We start from the raw sequence: 22,141 nt of genomic DNA on the forward strand, positions 1-22,141 counted from the left end.
AGCAGTTCTTTTCTTTCAGCAAAGACAAGAAAAACAAAAAAGGAAAGTTGAAATTTACAGGGACTATGTTTACAGATAAAGCACAGCTAAAAGGCAAACAGGCTGATTCTTATTTAGCATTTTGCTTAAAGCTACATTTTCACTTAACAAGCTTTGTTTTTAAATTCTTAAGCTCTAAGCAATCTAAATACTTAAGTAATCACACACTACTATGATCTAAGAGGAAACAAAGTCAAAACCACTTTGACTATACTGAGCCCTTACAAAAATACATTCACTTTATTAATTTCATTTAATTTCTGATGCTGTACTGAAAATGGAAATTTCTGTATAACTGTTCTATTAGTAAAGTTTTTCAAAGTATGTTTTCACTTATATTTGTAAATGCGTAAACATAATTACATTCCTAGACTAGAAAATTTCACATTAGATCAAATTCCTATTGATTTGTAAGTAAATAAAATTACTTCTTAGCAATTCAAATTATCTTAAAATTTGTCATGTTTGGATAAAGTGTGAGGATGGAAAGAAAAGATACATAAGCAGTGGAATTTTAGGATATGAAACAGGTAATATTTAAAAATTAAAGCAATTATTTCTTCAATATGGAATAGAATATTCATTCACCTCTGCAAACAAATCAAGCTAAATATGAACAAACAAATCAATAGATATTGATCTATTCAACAACAAAACTAGAACGGGTATGTCCAAAGTTTTTTAATTTCCTTATGAATATAATTCAAAATAGTCTTTTTCAAATGTGCTTCTAGAGTCAACACTAATCCATTTTTTAAATTTATTTATTCAGACAGAGAGAGAGAGAGAGAGAAAGAGAGAGAGGCAGAGACACAGGCAGAGGGAGAAGCAGGCTCCATGCAGGGAGCCCAACGTGGGACTCGATCCCGGGTCTCCAGGATCAGGCCCTGGGCTCAAGACAGTGCTAAACCGCTGAGTCACCCAGGTTGCCCAACACTAATCCATTTTTTATCACTTTTAAGGCATAATAGTTTATTTCACTCTATTCACAGAATATGTTAGTGAGATTATCATGGTACCAACCATATTTTTTGCACTATCTTAACTGAAAAAGGTATTTTCTGATTACTCAAATAATACAATATCATTTCAAAGCTTCTGTCCATTTAAATGTCATTATCATTATTTTAAGGACAGCTACATACTTAAAAACCTTGAATGAAATCAAAGATTTTCAAAAGTTAAAATAAATTCCATAAATGATATATTCCAACTCATCTGGTAAGAATAGATTTTTTCAAAGTTAAAGAAAAAAGTAATTAATAAAAAGTAAAACAGAGAAATACTTTGTTTTCATTTGTTATCTTAAAAGGTCCATATACTTTTATAAAACAAGAGGGTTGTATTTCTTAAGAATTAAAAACATCTGGTTAATGTTAAACTTAATTTAGGTTGTAAATAAAACAACTTAATGGTCAAGGATTTAACTGTTACACTGATGGATAAAGATGCCATTTAAAATAACTATAACTAGGGACGCCTGGGTGGCTCAGGGATTTGGCGCCTCCCTTCGGCCCAGGGTGAGGTCCCAGAGTCCCAGATCCAGTTCTGCATCGGGCTCCCTGCGTGGAGCCTGCTTCTGCCTCTTGCCTGTGTCTCTGCCTCTCTCTCTCTCTCATGAATAAATAAAAATCTTAAAAATTAAAATAAAATAGCTATAATTCAATTATGTTGCCAAAAACAAAAACACAAAATATTCTGTAGTGATTGTCCCTATTTTAAACCAAACACCTCTGCAAAGCACCATACACACACATACATGTGTACACACACACTTAAAATCATAAATATACATTCATTTTAATTTTCCAAGGTAGACCACTGATATTTTGTCACTAGTCTACAATGGTTAGCACTGGTTAAAGATCAATTTATTGGTTAAATGTCTGAAATCATTCTAACATTATGTTGATTATATAAAAATTCTTACCTTATTTTCTTTTGCTTTGGTCAGAATCTTAGCATCCTCAGAACTATTTAGAATCAAATTATCAAATCAGGACACAATGTAAAGCACACCAACTTTAAAGGCCTCATTACCTGTTCAGTGATCCTCATATGGAAGTCGTGAAAGTCACTATACCGACGATAGGTTTTCCACATCTCCTCACTGTTAAGATTGCGCCGGTGTACAGTAATGGCATATAATGCATATGTCTTGCCATGATCATTACAAACGCCTGCCACAGCATATGGGTCATAGTCAGCATATACTAGTCATTTAAAACAAAATGAAGAGGAACAAAACACACAAAAAGGAGGAAGATGAAGAACAAAAACAAACAAAAAGAACATGAAATGAAGAAGAATTTGAAATGATAGACTAAGACCAAAGGATGTCACCAAAGGATAAAATAGATTCCCATCCTCTGTACTCACATTTACAAGATTTTATACATGATAACTACTTCATAAGTTTATGATGACACTATAAACCACATAGTGATATCTACTTTGGACTCTCTTCCTCAAGAGCTTGTACCTATTCTTAGTTATGATACCACACCACTACCTCATAATATAGTAGTATTCTTTAAATTTAATAGAGGAAAAAATAACAGAAACAAAATCTTTCATACTAGCCTTCACTATCCAGTTGTATTTCAATTAAAATCTCTTCAACTAAACAGAAAGCAAAGCCAATGAATAAGATTTTATACACATTTATGGCAAGTCTCTTTATTGTTTATAATATTCAAAAATTTACTAGTCATTTACTAGTCATACAGTGTACTTCTGGAGATTTTTTTAAAAAGCATTTTCCTACTGACTTGTCACAAACTACTCAAGTGAGGTAATCTCTAAAATCAAAACCTGTTCCCATTTTGTACTAATCTTAAGAGACACACTTTGAATCATTTTAATTTTCATTCCTATTTTTCCCTCTTCCTACCTCCTTCTACTGTCTTAGTTTACTAAGTCTCCACTTATATCTACTCTATTTCTTAATTCATCCACTGACATCAATATCAATCACAATATATTTTTCTATGATTTTTTTTCATAGTATTGCATTCTTGCCTTAGGTTTTATCTCTATTTTTAACATCACACAATCACTAGAAAATGGTGGACTCTAGACAAACCCGTGCTGGGAATCAAGACAAGCTTTCAATTTCTTGTGGATGACAAATACCTTTTCCAGACATGATCTGAGCATTCTTTGTTTTCTCCTCAGACACTAGGTGAAGTTACTTTAGCTCCTCTTTCATATCAAACTATGCGGGATCCCTGGGTGGCGCAGTGGTTTAGCACCTGTCTTTGGCCCAGGGCACGATCCTGGAGACCCGGGATCGAATCCCACGTTGGGCTCCTGGTACATGGAGCCTGTTTCTCCCTCTGCCTATGTCTCTGCCTCTCTCTCTCTCTCTCTCTCTCTCTCTGTGACTATCATAAATAAATAATAAAAAAAAATTTTTTTTTAAAAAACCTATGCTTTGTTACTGAGGGCTTCACGCGAAGGGTTGGGTTCCAGCTTACCATGGCCTTACTCCATACTACCTCTTCAAAATGTGAGGGACATGAAAATGCTATCAAAATCAAAATAGCAGTATTTATGCTCCTGTAAGCTACTTGGCTTCAACTCCACTTCACCTTCCTAAATTTATTTTTCTTCATGGTCTGTGGCACCTGTAGCTTTCTCCCTTTAGCTATTTTTATTTTCCTGTTTTCAGTGTGTGGAAGGCAGGATTTCCCTTAGCACTTTAAACTACCATTCTGACCACAAGTATTTATTGCTCTTCTAATAATAAAAGATCCATAATTGTGTGTATGTGTGGGTAAAGTGGCCAAGTTTTGGAGCTCAATATTTTGTGTTTTATATATAATCAGGCAAAAAAAAGGCTTGCATATAGCATATTAGTAAATTATCTTAATAACATAAAAACTAAAAATCTATACTGGCAAATGCAATTTGGGCAGAAGTCTCTTTTAAGATTTCATCAAAAAATTTTTTGAGATTTGTACTTTCTACTCAAAATTGTCCTTTTCTTTCTAGTATCAGTGTTCCTGATTTGAACAAACATAGGACTAGGGCAGGGACTGACTTTGATCACCTCACTCTCTGAGGCTATAACTATAGGTAACATTATTTATTACTCACTGTTCATTTCTTCCAGTCATCTTTCTCTCAGAAACCTATGCTATGCAGAACAAACTGCATAAAACCTTTTCATCCTGTTAGAGAACTAGGACCACTCAATTGGATTAGCATGACTACAAGAGAATAGTTTTATCTGTTGTGTTCAAGATAGGTTTGGGGAAGGAAATCAGAAAGCAGAAGCCAATTAGGCAGCAATTCATAACCAATTAGAAGCTAACAAGAACAAGGAGAAGAGAAAGAATAGAAAAGAAATGAAGGGAAGAATGTAAGAAAGCAGTTCGAAAAATAATAATCAGATTTATCACAAATTGATGGGCAGAAGAGCTCATGACTAGGGTGCATGCACAATAGGAAGAATAGTAAGATTGTGCAGAAGACAAAAAGGTAATTTGATTTTTAAAAAAGATAATGAGGTTGTATATACTGATAGAGATGATGTTAAGATATTATTGTAGAAATACTATGTTTTCATTAGGACACTGTTACAGCAGGTGATGTAAACTATTTGTCTCTAATCCATAATCAGATAAGAACTAAGACCAAAATTTAAATCAAACTCATCACTAAGGACATTGCTTAATTTAGCTAATATTTTTTAAAGCAAGATTCACAAAGAAGAGAATATGCGCTAGTCCATGGACCACTCCTTGATTAGCCCTTCACTAGACTCTAAGCTCTACTTCCTGTAATAAAGAAGTTAAAAACAAAATCCAGACTCAAAGAGACTTTGGAGTCCAACTGGTCAAATATTTATTTGAGCAAACACTAATATATAATGTCCACTCATATATAATTACTAATGTAATTAATTAGTCCCATAATAACCCTATGAGGTAAATATCATTATTATCATTCCATTTTATGGATGAACATTACAGAGAAGTTAAGGAACTTGCCCAAGGTCACCTATTAAGTGGCAGAGCTGAGGTTTGAACCCATGCAAATGAGCAAAAAGTTATGCTCTTAACAACTATATTATGTGCCTCTTTAGTATTTATACATAATTTATTTGACAGAAATAACAATTTATCAAAAATGCTAAGTACAGTGTTTCCATACATTTTAAGAAGCTTTAAACACTTGTTGAATAAATGGACAAAGCAGCTGGAAAATCACAACTTTCAGAGAAAAGAAAAGTTCTACATAAAAAATATAGACATGAGTATCTTCCTTGAGACATAAAGTTTAAGGTCTTCAAGAAAGAAGTAAAGGACAAACACTAAACATCTGCAGTTTAAAAAGACTTTCATATTTGGAAAACTAATGAAGAAAGATTTTTTAAAAGAACTTTAAAATTTCAGGAAGGAAAAGTGAAACAACTATAACAAAATCTAGAAAGAAAAGCAATAAAACCTCTGGTTTCATGACAAAGTTGTTATCTAGTAACCTTTGCAAGTAATGTATGCACTGACTGTAAAGGATAAAAGAACAACTTAGACAGCAATTATAAATAACTTATGTCAGAAATATGGCAGGGAACACAATGCAAAATGAGACTCCAGCTCCAGGGGAAGCAAAAGAAAACAGAGATATTTAAAAAATGCAAATTATCTTTTAAACTATACTTGCACTATAAAATCTCTTTTTAGTTACCTAAACTGTAAGCATGAAATTGAACTGAGATACCTCAGTATGGTAACATTTCAAATGTAATCTGACAGACACACTCCTATAGTCTAGAAATAGTGAGAAGTTGGATAAGTAAGCCACCATTATCTACTACTCACTGGCATTATATAATAACCCATTGGCAAGGATGAAAATAGATTCTTTTTTCAATTCACTAACCATTTTGGGCGTATGCTGAGTCACAAAATTTTAGAGGTTTCTCACCTCATCTAAGCATTTCTTAAGCTTCTTTAAACTCCTATACAAAAGTTTCATTGACCTACTTATCTAGTGTGAGTCTGCATATATAAAAAAAATTGACCTAAAATCTGCCCCAAGCTATTTAAAAAGAATTATACAGACAATTATCAGCAAGACACAAACAAGAAGAGGAAAAGATTGGGTTTCAAGAGTTTATTAGCAGTAACAAAATGCTTAGAATTTAAAATTTTCCAAATGTTAACAGTAAAAACCTTAAGAGAAAGAAGGTACACAAGTACATCATAACATATACACAAAGTACTATAAACATGATACAAAGTATATATCAAACCATATATAACAAGTAAATAAATGCAGAATTTAATGAAAAACATGCTGCAGAAAAAAATGTAACTTAAAAAAATATAACTACAAAACAGAAAAATGGTTTGTAAAAATAAATGTGGAAAATAATTCAGGAATAATAATAATAATTTTTGAGTAATAATTATACCACAAAGTCTCTTACCAGTGTCTGAAATGTAAGCGTGAAGTTGTACTGAGTCATCAGAAGCTACATTTGAAAGGTCATCTAAAGACTTGGAAAAAAAAAATTTTTTAATATTTTAATTTTATAGGAAAAAAGTGTTAAAGCATTCTATATCATATGTACCTTACTCATCTTTGGTCCCATGTAGAGTTTATATTATTTGTATCCCTCTCCCAATAATAATCCTATTTATACTAACAGTAGAGAGAAAATCCACAATTAAAAAATTATAAAACAAAGTAATTCAGAAATCAACTCAGTACATTGATCATTTATTCTTCGTTGCTTATCCATATACCAACATTTGCTGCTTCTCAATTATAGTCAATGAAGAACAAGGAAAAAAATATGGATAAAAATAAGTAGACATGTTCTTATCATTTTTTTAATGTTGAAGTATACTAGAGCCAATTCGTTTACTTAACATTCTTGTTAATTTAGAAATAATTTTAGATTCCTTATCTATAAAATGAGCATAATAGTACCTACACATCATAGGGTTATGAAAGAATTAAACAAGAAGACATGTAAAACATTTATTAAGACTGCCTAACACAAAAAAATGTTACCTATTATTATGATTTCTTATAACATGAAGTGAATCCAGAGTCTAAGACAGATTTTAAATAATTTTCAAAATTAATTCCACAAACAAAATTATTACTGAGTTACCCAAAATGAATCTTTTTTTTCAACTATGGCCCTTCAGTTTAAATTTAAGACTTTTTTTGCCTCATATACACCATACCCACAAATACTCAGAAGGGCACATAATGACAGACTGCACAGAAAGAGTTAACTTGAGTCACCTATATTTATAATAATAATAATAATATCATTAAATATTTGAAGTTACTAAGAGGGTAAATCTTAAATGTTCTTAATACAAAAAGAAATGGCAATTATGTTGTGTGATGGAGAGGTTAGCTAACCCTACTGTGGCAACCATTTTGTAATATCAAATCAATATGTTGTACATCTTCAACCTACAAATGTTTTATGTCAGTTATATCTCAATAAAGCTGGAAAAAAGTAAACAGCAAAAAAGAGTTTACTTGAAATTGCTCTCCTAGAAAGGACTGCTTCCAAGCCTGGCCCTTGGATGACATCTAGGAATTTAGAATTAGGGAAGGTTCCCACCATTCTTTAACTGCTGAGAGTGGTTCACCATACCTAAACTATTTGTGTAACTGTTTATGCTGAACACCTGCTTTCCTTCTGGGAGTTTGGAATTTTAGTATGTACTAACCAGAGATTTGCCTTTGTGACCTACATCCAGTGAAAACCCTGGTCACTTAGTCTTAGATAAGCTTTCTGGGTAGGCAACATGTCACATGTGTTGTTACATTCATTGCTGGAGGAATTAAGTTAGTCCAACCTGACTTTCATGGGAGAGGATTCCTGGAAACTTGTACCTGGTTTTCTCTAGACTTTGTTACACGTACCTTTTCTCTTTGCTGATTTTGCTTTAAATCCTTTCTCTCTGATAAATCCTACCCATGAGAGTCTGACTATACTGAGGCCTATAAGTCCTCCTCTTAGTAATCAATGAATATAGAAATGGGCTTGGGGACCTCTGACACACAGACATTATAAGATTCAGACATATCTTACACTTCAAAAACCACAGGATCTTACTAGAAGAGTCATTTAAATAGCTTAAATGCAGCCATACATATGACATAAAGCCATTTAAATTAAGGCAACTGAATTCTAAGAAGAAAGCCAAAAGAGTTTTTCTAGTGAAGATTGTTTATTAAGAGAAAAAAAAATGGCAATAACATACAGATAATCGACAGTATTTTCCTGGTCAAGTCAAGGGGACGAATCATTAAATTAAAATAGGTCTAGTTCAGGCTTCACCAGTGATACCCTAAGAGACTTCAGCTAAATCAACCAGTTCTTCTTGTACCTCAGTCTTCCCAATGGTATAACAGTGTGATGCTTGCTCTACAACTCTGTCAGTTTATAAAATGAATTATAATGCTTTGAAAAGAAGTAGAGTGTGCTTATTTTTAAGTCGTCATATGATCTATAATAATACATCTTGATAGAAATACAACCTTTGCTTTAACATTACAGAGAAAATAGAATATTCCACAAAATTTAGATTGTTGTTTACTATGATCTTCTTCCAATTAGAAGCTATCACAGAGAATATAAAACAATTGTTTTTCAAGATATACTTTTGTTATTACTATTATTGTTATTGTTAACCCTCCTTGGCAGGTAATATTTCAACAGCTAGCTACATGCTACTCTTTACTTTAAACATGTTAGCATCTTATACTATGCAATCCAGGAGTTATTAGAAAACTTTATATCTAAATGTCTTTTTAGCACTTAAAAAACTAATAAATATTATTTTCATTAAATATAGTGAAACAATCCAATGAAACATCTCTTAAACATTAGTCACGGGTATAATGCAAATGTAAACATAAAGTAGATTATATAAAATAACAATTGGTAAAATAATATTAACCACACTCTGATTTAGAACTATATTATTTGATAAAAGAAAACTGTGATTTCAGAACAAGTACACTAATGATGTCCTGAAATAAAATAGTGTGTAAAGTAATCCTTGGGTTAAAATTCTTGAACTGCTTGCAAAAACATAAACTTTTTTTAACATTATGCTAAGGCAAAAAATGAAAATTCAGATTTACTGTGATAATCCACACAACTACAATGGCACTGCTAGAAATGTTTATAATTTACTTGCCAATCTCAATGAAAAATGAGTAAGTTACCACACATTACTTTCTTTGCTTACTATACTGGAAAAAACTACTATGACCTATTTTTCAATCTTAAAACTACTTTTAAAGTGCAGCTACCCACTAAAATTTGTCTATATTTAAAAAGAAAGATTCCAAAGGAGTCCAGCTACTTAAAAGCTTAAATTTAATAGATTTATATGAATAACAAAATACTGCACGTCACTGACCTCAAGTGTGACCTTTGTCAAATGAGACTGCCTGGTTTATATCACTACGTAACAAAGGAACTGCTCTTAGGTGAAAAGGCATTTATTCCAAATATGGAACAAAGTAAAAAAAAAAACTTTGTTACTAGTGTTCAAACACTCCTACAAGTACTACAAATGTGAATACTTGAAATTTCAAATGAATAAAAAATTTCGTATTTGGAAATTTTCTCACATAACGATTATTGCTAATACTTCCTTCATGCTCTACAAGTTATTCCTTTTTGTGATAGGGCTATAGATTATAACAAACATACAGTAATGATACCAAATTATTTAAAAAAATATTTTAAATGTTACATCATATCTGATATTAACACTATGGCTGAGTGCTTCAGTGTTTTGTTAAATGTACTTCATAGACTAATAAAACAAAAGGTTATTTTTTGAAAAAAATATAGCAATACAGAAGACAACATAAGATAATGGACCTCTAGACCATTCAGCTATTTAAAAAGTCTGAAAGAAAAAGTAATGTGGGTAGAATGAAAAACAAAGCAAACAATCTCTTCCTAACTGCCCCCCAAAAACTCTGGACTAAAACTTCTATTGAACAAGTATTTCTTCTTAGCAACATTTTATGAAAGAAGTTATTCATGACAGGGATGGATATATAAAAGAACTGAAATATTCATTACTTCACACTTCACTTTGAATGTATAAAATGCCAATGACAGCTTACATGCTAAAAATATATCATTCTTAAACCCATAATCATAAGATAAAGTTGCTTAATTTAATATAAGGGTTTAAGATTAAAATTTTTTTTACAACTTGAACTGGTTACAGTGTGCACTTTAAGAAATACCTGGAAGTTTTCAGATATCCTACTAATTTTATATTTCTTTTCTACATACAAAAAGAAAAAACTAATTTCACTATAAACATTTACATGTCACATATACTATCCAACATATCACTAATCAAAAAGTAATTTCAAAATACTAAATATTGGGATTGAAAATAATGAAGTCACCTTTTTATCAAATACAACTGAATTACAGGTGACTTAAGCACATTTTTAAAAATGAAAATAAATTTCAGAAGCTGTTATATATGAATTTAACATTTCTTTTAAAGCAAGTAACTTCTTATAATTAATGATGAGAGCTTCTAATATATCATTATTTATGTATGTTAAAGTTTACCTTTTATAATATTTTCAAGTCACTTTAATAACTAAGTTATTTAATAATACTTACCAAATTTATGCTTCCAGTAGGAGACCCATTAAAAGATTCTGTGGGAAGGGATAGTCAACTTAGTATACAGTAAAAAAAAAAAAAACTTTTGAAAGAGTTGTTTTATCTGAGGTTCAAATACCAAGAATGAAAGTCACCCAAGCAAAGACATAACAAAAAAGCAAAGAAAATTGTGTTATACTACTCCCAAATACCTGCTAACCTTTAAGCCTCATTTTTCTGAAAGCCACAGATTCCAGAGAAAATATATATGTGCCTGATTTGCACATGCCCCCACCAAATACCAAAAATAGGTGTTCACGTACAGGAGAGCAATTATTAAGTATTTTATCCTTAAGTATATCATATGAAGTTGTCTGATACAATGTAAACATGAGGAAAACACTGAAGAGTGAAGTTCATTAGGAAATGTTACCAGAATGTTGATAGTTCTGTCTCATTGGATTAAGAAATACTACAATTAAAATTTTTCTTTTGTGCAAAGAATAAAAAGATTGATTTTTTTTTTTAAAGATTGGTTTATATACATAATGTATCTATTGTGTCCACTTATTCTTGGTAGTTTGGCTCAAAAACATTGTAATGCTAGATACTTAAATCAACATTTAACTAACAGAGCAAGATATATAAAACTTCATATGTAATGCCATTTAATTAAAAAGCAAGTAGAGATCATTTTTAAAAGTAATGTTAGAGAGCTAAGTCTTAATTATACATTATTAAAATTAACATCTTTTCCCTCAGTGTTTTATTCTGTATGTGAGCACACGAAGTTACCAATTATGATGCCCCTCTGTTAAAAACAGTAATAATAGGGTACCCCTGGGTGGCTCAGTGGTTTAGCACTTGCCTTCGGCCCAGGGCGTGATCCTGGAGTCCCGGGATCAAGTCCCGCATCAGGCTCCCTGCATGGAGCCTGCTTCTCCCTCTGCCTGTGTCTCTGTCTCTCTCTCTCATGAATAAATAAATAAAATCTTTTTTTTTTTAAGTAATGATATATGGTGAAGCAATATTCATATACAATTTAAAGTTAACATATGGCTTCAGCACTACTTAGGAGATTATTTATGAATCTGGATCTCTAAATGTGTCTTTTACAAAGAGGCAGTTGGTGTTGCTTTTGAGTTTCAATAACTCTAAATGCCCAAGATCATTTCTTGGTTTCTCAGACCTAGGGTCACAAAAAGTAAACAGGAAATTCTACCAAGGATTACCCCTTAGTTAATAGTAAGGTGATAATTAAAATGAGCAAATAGTTCTCTATCCTCCTTATTCAATTATATACCTCCTATTTCCTTCTGTGGTCTGCCTACCTCTTAAATCTTTCCACCAAAGACAAATCAAGGTAAAAGAGGAATCAGAAGCAAAACAAGGTGTAATTTACTTTTGTTATCAACAATATGAAGATCCAGAAATAGAATCTAAAATCAATCTAGGCCCACATTTTGTCAAGAATTTGGTGACTGTCTATAAACACGAAAAAACAAGAGAAAGTACGATTTGATACGGTGAGAAAAATAATGTGATTAAAATTAAAACAGGAAGCATTATTTAAATATTTTTAAAAGAATCTGTGACCACGTTTTAGCAAAGGAGAAATACTAATCTGTTATTAAATTTTCAACATCTTAATTTAGTGTAGTAACTAAACTCTGTCATTCATTTCTAGAGATTTAAATATTTTACAATTTATATTGGGCTTCAAGGCATTTTTTATCTCGCTTAAAACATCATTTTTTGGTAAACAAAATATATATATAGGAATACATGTACACACACACACACACACACACACACAAATATGCGCGTAAGCCACCTTACCTCCATCACCATCATCTGATCCTCTGAAACTAGGATCTTTTAACATATCCAGCTCAGCTAACATGCGCACATAAAGTGCATTCTGTCTGAAGGAAGGATAAAATCTTTCATCTCGTAGCATCAATTCATAAACCTTATTGAAATAAATCAAGATATCCCATCATTAATAGAGATAATGTACTACTTTCCAATAATAAGATTTCACCAAAAGCTAGGAAGAGGTCTTGCTATGATGAATCATTATGGTTCCATATCTATGAGGCCAGCAATAAGCCTACATCACAACATCACAACTAATGATTTCTCAACTAATTTCACCTAATGTACCTAACTGCATTGAAAACGGTCCCACTGAAACACAGGTCACATGACAGCTTATATGTATAATGTTCCAGGAAGTAGTGTTCTCTATGAAACAAGTTCACATAAAGGCTCCAGGAACAGAGTAAAATAAATTTAAGTCAGGTAATTTACACATCATCAACTCATGAAATTCTAAGACTATTTGTCTGATCCTTTAGTCAGATTTTTTCAGATTTAAATAACCCAACATAAGAATTTTCCTCATTTGTCAATTAAATAAACAAAAAACTAGCCTACCTTTTTTGTGAGAAGTGTTAAATTATCTTTTTTGTGAGAAGTGTTAAATTATCTTTTTAGTTACCACTATATTTTTATGTTTCAATAACCTTTTAAAAAATGAATTACATGAATATACATTTTTTTTTCATTAAGAAAGATTTAATGATAGATGCTATATACAATACCTTCCTTTGAATGTCATCAAAGATTTCAGGGGTTGGATCTTCATGATTCAAAGTATCTGCTAATTTTGCCACCAAATAATCATCAACGGTAACTCTTGGAGATGCCTAACAAACAGAGAAAAATAATAGTAGTAATGACTTTTTAAGTTTCTAAATACAAGTTAATTCTTTAGAGTAGAAGAACTACATAATGGAACTATATTATTGAAAGTAATTGGTAAAAAATCCTTGGCTTGTAAACACCATGTAGCTGTTTAAGGAGGCTGAAATAAGAACCAAATCTTCTTGTCATCATGTAGTATAAAGTAGATGGGGAGACAAACATGAATTTAAATCTTGACATTTGCTTAGTTACCTCTCAAGAGGCTTCATTTCCTCAATCTGCAAAATGGAGATAATCCACCTATGGTTACTGTGTAACCATATTAATATGTAACCACAAGGCACACTAGCACAGTGTCTGGCACACAGGAAACAATGTCATGAGGAATTAGCTTAATATCCAGTAGTCCTGGATATGTATTTAACAGGATTGGCAAAAGAGTAAGGCACTTGTTACTTACTTAACACTAGAAATAATCTTTTTAAATAGCCTCTGAAGAGACTACCCTTCTCCTAAATTTGGCTTTATAATGCTGCAGCAAAGTTCTAGTATGATATGGGAGGGCAAAAAACATAAAAAGTTAATTTCTTCTAACAACTTCCATTTTTAATTGCATAATATGACAGATATGCCCCAGAAATATAAAATTTAATGTTCAATGTGAAAAATTTCTTTATTGAAAGAAAAAAATGCTGAAAAGCTAGAAATATCATCATCTTTGGCATACCAACTTCTGAATTTTTAGCTCTGAAGGCTCTGGAGAATAAATTAGTGATAAGGATGTTAACTTCTAAAGAAACCTTCACAAGAATGCATTGTTTAAATAATTAAAATATGCTACCCAATAGAATATCCAAGGAAAAGAGTGGATAAATACAGAAAAGGGAAAAGATTTAAAGAATAAGTAAACAGCAGAGCATAAATATGTAGGAAAAGGCCTATCCAATGTCTAATGCTCCCTGGTTCATCCAACATTCTAGTTGGTAAACCCAAGAAGGTTGTGTGGTGGGTGGGGTTTTTTGAAGGAGGAAGGGAAGGGTTCTTATTTGTTGTTTGTGTATGGGAGGATGTGATGTGGTGGTGCGTATGTGTTTTTCCCTGAAACAAAAAAAGAACTGAACAACTTCCAAGTATGTGACAAAAATTAAGGAGGAACTAGTGTTAGCTAGTTTTGTCCTTCCGGTTGCCCTCCAAGCTCATGAAACTCAGTTTCTAGGAAATAAGAAGATGCAAATTTGAAAAACCATAACATTTTACATTTATTTAAGTTTACTTTCTCCTATACTTTCAAATATATGGAACGGGATTAGGACTCACCCTTGTATAACGTGACCAACACTTTTAAAGAGTTATCATGGGACACAACCAACCAGATCACCCTCCCTCAAAAAAAGTAATAGAGAAAAAATTTTTATGTACTTTCTTACTACTCTAACATAAAAATGCAAAAATACGCATTTTCCAAAATTATTAATCTGTATTCTGTACTTTTCTAGACAAATGTGGTTAGGCAAAACAGCAAGAGCACTAGTTAACAACAGCAATTAGTAATTAATAGGACTAATTAAACAGATAATATTTGAGAAAAGCATAACTATTTAGGTTTTGTCCATCAATATACAATTTAAGCTCTTTAATAGGTATTTAAACATTGTAGGCTATATTATTGTATATTGTTAAAGTGCATAAATGTAAGACTTTTTAAAAGGGTATATATCTGTAATAAGACTAAATAGGTATTATCTACATTTAATTTAAAAAAATATTTTCTTTTTATTCCATGATCCCAAAGAATATTTTTACTTTTCATGTTTCCTTTTTTAACAATACCTCTCTGATCTGCCTGGAGACTTCAGGACATCAGTTTTTTTCTTTTTTTTAAACCAAGTGGTATAACTGATATAATCAAATACAAAATTCACTTTGACCTCTATCTCTGTTCTTAAGTCTATATCACATTTACTTCCCTTATCAGTTCAATGTGATGACATCAAATTAAGTAAATATCCTTTCAGTAAAATCATTTAGGCATAGAATAATGAGACTTTACTTACTAAAAACAGCAAGTTTTTAGACCAGTAAATCCAATGCATCTATGAATTTACCATATAGACTATCTATGTCTAAAAAGCCTATTTTCTATGTCTAAAATGCCTATTTTAAACATTTCAAAGTCAAATGGATGTCACTAAAAGTTATACCTCTCTCAAGGAAAATGGTTTTAAAACACACAGATCATTTAAAGTTGTGACAGGGAAGGTAGACTCCATATAAATTATAGTTTCAGTAAAGAAACTGAGAAAATCTATTAAAAGCCAGCTATCCCTTTCTTGTGATATTTTTTTGAGTTCTCAGCAGTCTCATTTCAAAAAAAATTAGTTATTTTTTTTCACTGTATGATTTTTTTAAATAGTCTACACATATACAATTCAGATCAATCTATCCTTTTCAAGGTTCCTTTTAGCCTCTTCAAAGATCATTTAACAGTTCTGGAAAAAAAAAAAAACATAAACTTCTGTTTACCGTAATTCTTTTCACCATATTTATTTTTAATCTATTTTCAAATTAGGGGACACTATTCTTAACCCATTCTTTGAAAATATGATATTTACTGCATGTCAAAAGTTTAGCATCTTTTCTATGGCTGGCAACAATGATAGCCATGTTGAAGCAAATGTCTAAAGAAGTTATTTTCTGACATTTTTATAATGTCAAAAATATCATTGTTTCTGAATGTTTTCAAGAAACTAAAAACTGACCAAAAAACTCCACTATGAAAACCTCAATATCACACGTAGGTAAATGATACCCTGTTTTAGCAGTGTTGTATAAAAGAATATAGAATATAAGATATGTAGCAGGTAAGAGGTTTTCATTTTCTTTGGTAGGAAGTTTATGGACTAAAAGGAAGTTTGTTAAAATTTACATTTGCACTGTCTGCTAAATATGCAAATATGTAAGTAAAGTTTGTTTTATGTTTTCTGCAATTTATTAAAATCTTAGAAATCAAGAAGATATTTAAAACTCCCATTTTTCTCAAATCAAAGTACCTAGTAGCAACAGGAAATATACTCTTGTTGCCACAATCTGATATAACACAAGATACTACAGAAAGCATGATTGCTGGTAAGATCTGCAAGAGTAAGTTCTAAATTTCCAACAGCCAAAACATGTTATCAAAACTTCTCTTGTTTATACCTATAGGATGTTTCAGTTGAAAGCTGAATCATGAAATGTAACTCTTTATAGTTCATTTGCAAAATTCAGTTTCCACATTTGCTTTTATATCCCCTTCTCCACTAAGGCCAATCCCAAAATATGTTTTGCACATCATGCAGTATGGTTTTTTTTTTAAGATTTTTTATTTATTTAATTCAGAGAGAGAGAGGCAGAGACACAGGCAGAGGGAGAAGCAGGCTCCATGCAGGGAGCCTGATGTGGGTGGGACTCGATCCCAGGTCTCCAGGATCACACCCGGGGCTGCAGGCAGCACTAAACCGCTGCGCCACCAGGGCTGCGGTCAGTATGTTTTATTTTGGTTATTTACTCTCCCTAACCCAAGATATATGGCTCCTTCTATTTGTCATTAAAATGACCCAGTCGTTTAGTCTTCTTTTTTGGCAATATCTAGGTCATGCTGATATTGGTACTGTCATCATTCTCATTTTCATTATTCACACTTTTAGAAAACATGGTTACCAAATTCATAATGTTAAATTCATAATGTATCACAATACACAGCACAGGACAGGAAAAGTAGAAGACAGACTGTCAACATTCATGGTAACAATGCACTTAAGCCATACACGGAGTGCTACACAATGGAGAATCCATTATTGTGAACACCAAATAATGGCTGTCAATATTAGAAGCAAGGGAAAAAGACAGCAATTACTACCAAAGGTGGAAAATCCATGCCATAGTCATTTGACACTAAAATATTGCCTTCAGCCCTGAATTCTGGAACCATGAATTGGTTTTGTATTTTTTTCTCATTCTTCGCCATTCACTGCAAAAAAAAAAAGGACTTACTGTGTCCTGGAAAAGGGTTTCCCAAGACTCAGGATGACTTTCAATGCTTTAAAAAGATACTAACTTTAAAAGAATAACAAACTTATAGCTGATTTCTCACTGGAAATAATGAGAGCCAGAAAACAATGAAACACTATCTTTAAAATGCTGACAGAAGGGCACCTGGGTGGCTCAGTGGTTGAGCGTCTGCCTTTGGCTCAGTTGTGATCCCAGGTGGGATCGAGTCCCAGATCAGGCTCCCTGCAGGGAGCCTGCTTCTCCATTTGCCTGTCTTTCTCTCTCTCTCTCTGCATCTCTCATGCATAAATAAATAAAATCGTAAAATAAAATGCTGTAAGAAACTGACTTAAAAACTATTAATTTTTTATTTTTCCAATATTAACTGTAACCCATACTACTGGACTACATACAATAGAACTGACTCTATAACCTACTTTTAAAATTAACATAGAAAGACTTACATATATACACTAAAACTGAGTTTTTAAATAGCAGAAACTCTTGAATGTGTGCATGAAGAAACATGAACAGCAATATTCAGAACAGAAGTATAACAGAAAGCAAAGGGAAACAAACCAAACTGCTTATAAATATTTTCAAAAGTAAATAAACTCTTGTATATCTGTATGATGAAATACTTAAATGAAAATGAACTACATTTATATAAACCAATATGCATAAATTTCAATATAATAAGAATAAAAGCAATGCATATAATATTCCATTTCTATAAAGGTTAAAAAACAAAGCTAAGCAATATATTGCTTTAGAACATACATGTATGGTAAAATGATATGGCAAAGCAAGTGAATAATTACAGGAAATTGGTTTCATCACCAAGTAAGGAAACAGGAGAAAATGAAAGGTGAAGAATGTACTAAGGATCTTCAAAAGCACAGTAAATGTTCTATTTCTTCAGCTAGATAGGGAATATAAATGTGTCTGTTATATTATTACTCTTCAAAATGTACAGTCTTTTAAAAGTATGTTTCATACAAAAAAAATATAAGCAAATGGACTAAGCAGTTTTCAAATACAATTCACACTTAAAATTCAAATACAGTTTTTGTGCTAGTATGTATAAATTAAAAGGTATTATAGCATAACCATTACAAACACTGGAGTGTGAGGAATTTTGAGGACTGTTGTATCCATATCGATGAAAGATACTAGTCTGTAGTCTCCTTTTCTAGTTTATTTATTTTTTAGAAAGATTTTTTTTTAATGATTTTATTTATTTATTCATGAGAGACAGAGGCAAAGAGAGAGGCAGAGGAAGGAGAAGCAAGCTCCATGCAAGGAACCCGATGTGGAACTCAATCCCGAAACTCCGGGATCACGTCCTGAGCCAAAGGCAGACACTCAACCATTGAGCCACCCAGGTGTCCCTCCTTTTTTAGTTTAAGGTAAAAATGTAAACTGCCATTTTGCGATCTTTCTTCTAACTAGGCATTTAAAGCAACATATTTCCCTCTAAGTACTGCCATAATTATTTCATCCCACAATTCCTATACATTGTGTTCTTATTTTCAATCAATTCAAAATACCTTCTATATTCCTTCTAATTTCTTTTTGATCCAGAGACTATTCAGAAATGTGATTTAATTTTTAAATATTTATAGTTTCTCAAATTCCTTCTGTTAATTACTAATTAATTCTACTATGATAAAAGGACATACTTTTTTATGATTTCAATTCTTTTAAATCCAGAGTTGCTTTATAGCCTAGCAAAGGCCATTGTCTATCCTAGACAATGTTCCACGTGAGCTTGAAAATAATATGTATTCTGCTATTGTTAGGGGAAGTATTCTATAGAAGTGCTAGGTCAAGTTGGTTTATAGTGTTCTTCAATTCTTGTATATCTTTGGTCATTTTTCCCTTTGGTCACTTTCTACTAATTATTCTATCAGTTATTGAGTGGGTATTGAAATCTTCAACTATTATTGTTGAATTGTCTATTTCTCCTTTCACTTGTGTCAGGTTTTGTCCTATGTATGTGGAGGTTTTGCTGTTGTGTTTAAAACTGTTTTAACATTCTGATCAACTGACCCTTTTATTATTATAAAATGTTCCTCTATAGTAACAATTTTTCTTTGAAAATCTATTGTTTACTATTAATATAGCCACTCCAGCTCTGTTTTGGTTACTGTTTGCATTATCTTTTCCCATTCTTTTATTTTCAATCTTTAATGTCCTTGAATCTAGCGTGTGTGTGACTTTGAATCTTGACTTTGACATTAGTATTTATGACCTTGGTAAAATTAATTCAATTTTCCAAACATGAGTTTCTTTACCTATAAAATAAGGATAGTAATATACAAAAAGACTTTTACCAGGATTAAATGAGACAATATTTGCAAGTAGCTGTGCCTAGTATGAGTAATGAATATTCATAAGCATTAAAAAATTATTACTATTACTAATGACTACCAAAGAAGATAAGAATATGGTAACAAAAATAGAGCCTCACCTTTTCTGATAAATACTGTTCATATATTCCAACAGCAGCTGCTCTTAAAAGTCCTTTAGTTTGGTTGGTTTGATGTTTTCCATCTTTCTGACGACTTAATAAAACTTCTAGTTGCTGCTGGGCTGTAACTCGGTATCCTTCCACTGTCATCCAAAAGAAGAGATGTGCTTGACCTCCAGTTTGCTGCATGTAATCTACCGAACAAAACCCATAACAACACAGATATTAATGTCAAACATTTTGGGTGCATGTAGCCACATGATAAGTTAACAAGAATTAAAGTTTCAAATACTCAAAATTCTACATTTTCAAACTGCTTAAGTAAATACTTGAGGTAAAGAATACTCACATCACAAATTGGTTAGGTTAATAAGACCGTAATTATGCAAAACACACAAATGGATGCACATTTTTAAAATCTCATTTTCCATGATAAAATTTCTAGAAGATAAAACTGCTATGGAAGGTTTCATCAGAAAAAACTACATCAGTAACATTCAGCTTCTGTTCTCAGTAAAGATTAATTATAATACTAATATTTCTACAAATATTAAAAGTAAAGATTGGGATCTTCAACAAGCCATAAATTTATGTTTTTGGTCATGAAAATGAAGATTCGAATCAGGGAGGTTTACTGAAAATGTCCTCCAGATAAAAGCAATTTTGATGCATGGCTTATCACTGAACAATGCAGAGGTTAGGTAAGGGGCACTGACTCACCATACAGTCAAAATTCCCTTATAACTCCTGACTCCCCAAAACCATAACTACTAATAATCTACTACTGACTGGAAATCTTACTAATTACATAAATAGTTAATTAACACATATAACATTTTGTATGTACTGTATTCTTAAAGTAAGCTAAAGAAAGCGTTACTAAGAGAATAAGGACAATATATTTATTTTCCTATATTGTATTTATTGAATAAAATCCATGTATAAATAAATGAATCTGTGCAACTCAATTCCATGTTGTTCAAGGGTTAGCTATAATATTAATAAAATTAGTAAATTTTATATATATTAAAATGATATAAAAACAAATTCCTTCCCCTATTCGTGCACAAAATGAGACGTTATAAACAGTGTGTGTTGCTGATAAAGTGCACTTTCTCAAATATTTAAATTCATAGAATCTCCTAGAATTTAAATAAGCAATTTAACAAATGCACATTAAGTTATAATAAGCATTTCTTTCCTTCTAAACAAAATATATCTCAACCTCTATGATTTCCGAAAAAGGGACACTTCAGAGAATGAAGAATGGAAAAAAGACATATTTAGCATGCTTAATATGAGGTATTTAAAGTGTAATAATATTTACAATTATTAAAAATTTTAAGGGGTATATTATTTTCATAAAATGGATTTACCTACCCATAAAAAATTGTAGTGCAACATTGTCCACAAGAATGCTGTCCAAGGGGACTGTGCAAAGTTTCCCAAAGTTTGCTGCCAGTTTCACAGTATTTATTTCCTACAAATAAAAGTAAATGGAGGTTAATATTTCATCTATTCACTCAGTAGGTAAAAAATCTTTACATAAATATAAAAATATTAAACTAAAATGGAATAAAGTTTTTTTCCTTCTCAGTCATGTGGGTTCCCAAGAGTCTCAGCCTACAGAACTCCCTAGTTATTTGAAGAGCTACTTAGTGAATATGCATTCAAAGTATGAAAAGCATTCATTTCTTTCAATACAAAATAATTTTCTCTATCTACATATTCCAAATGAAAATGAACATTTTAGGAGCTAAAGGAGATGTCTGGAATGCTTACAATGTCCAAGAATAAGTAAATTCCAGCATTTTCAAGTAGAGACTGAAGTCTATACACTGAGAAAACAAAATATTCCAAAAAAGTAATTTTGCTTCTAACAGAGTAAAAACTCTGCAATCTTCTATAGAAAATATGTTTCTTCTCAGACTACCTAAGTAGTAAATTATATTTAGTTTTCAAATATAACAAGGTAACTACATACAGATGAAAAAAAAAAAGTTCAAAATTAAGAGCATCTACATCTTAAGCACTGTGCTATGTACATTATACATATTACTTATTTATTCTACACAATAATCCCATTGGATAAATAACACCTACCCCACTTAACAGATAAAAGAAAGCTGAAATCAGATAGGCTGCCTATGATCACAGAGCTGGCAAGAATGACTTCATGTTTTCAAAACCTGCAGCCTCTCCCATAAAACCCATGATGTTTCTGTGAACTGTACTCACCAGTTTCTCTTTATTCT

The 22,141-nt window shown here is 31.7% G+C and overlaps 1 protein-coding gene across 8 annotated transcripts in view; it reads right to left on the reverse strand.

Annotated features, from left to right (window-relative positions):
* SNX13 (sorting nexin 13) overlaps positions 1-22,141 on the reverse strand; it is a 186,249-nt gene that overhangs the window by 89,351 nt on the left and 74,757 nt on the right. For 6 of the 8 annotated variants that reach the window (XM_049093650.1, XM_025464279.3, XM_035698286.2 and 3 more), the window contains 7 exons: positions 21,267-21,366; positions 19,887-20,080; positions 13,282-13,386; positions 12,515-12,647; positions 10,694-10,731; positions 6,479-6,548; positions 2,080-2,252 (listed from right to left, as the gene is read on the reverse strand). In XM_049093650.1, coding sequence (XP_048949607.1) covers positions 2,080-2,252; positions 6,479-6,548; positions 10,694-10,731; positions 12,515-12,647; positions 13,282-13,386; positions 19,887-20,080; positions 21,267-21,366 — 813 coding nt within the window. The remainder of the gene's footprint in view (positions 1-2,079; positions 2,253-6,478; positions 6,549-10,693; positions 10,732-12,514; positions 12,648-13,281; positions 13,387-19,886; positions 20,081-21,266; positions 21,367-22,141) is intronic. The other 2 variants (XM_035698287.2, XM_025464282.3) reach the window with 1 other exon arrangement.

This window comes from Canis lupus, chromosome 14, assembly GCF_003254725.2.
Source record: "Canis lupus dingo isolate Sandy chromosome 14, ASM325472v2, whole genome shotgun sequence".
NCBI classification, from domain to species: domain Eukaryota; kingdom Metazoa; phylum Chordata; class Mammalia; order Carnivora; family Canidae; genus Canis; species Canis lupus.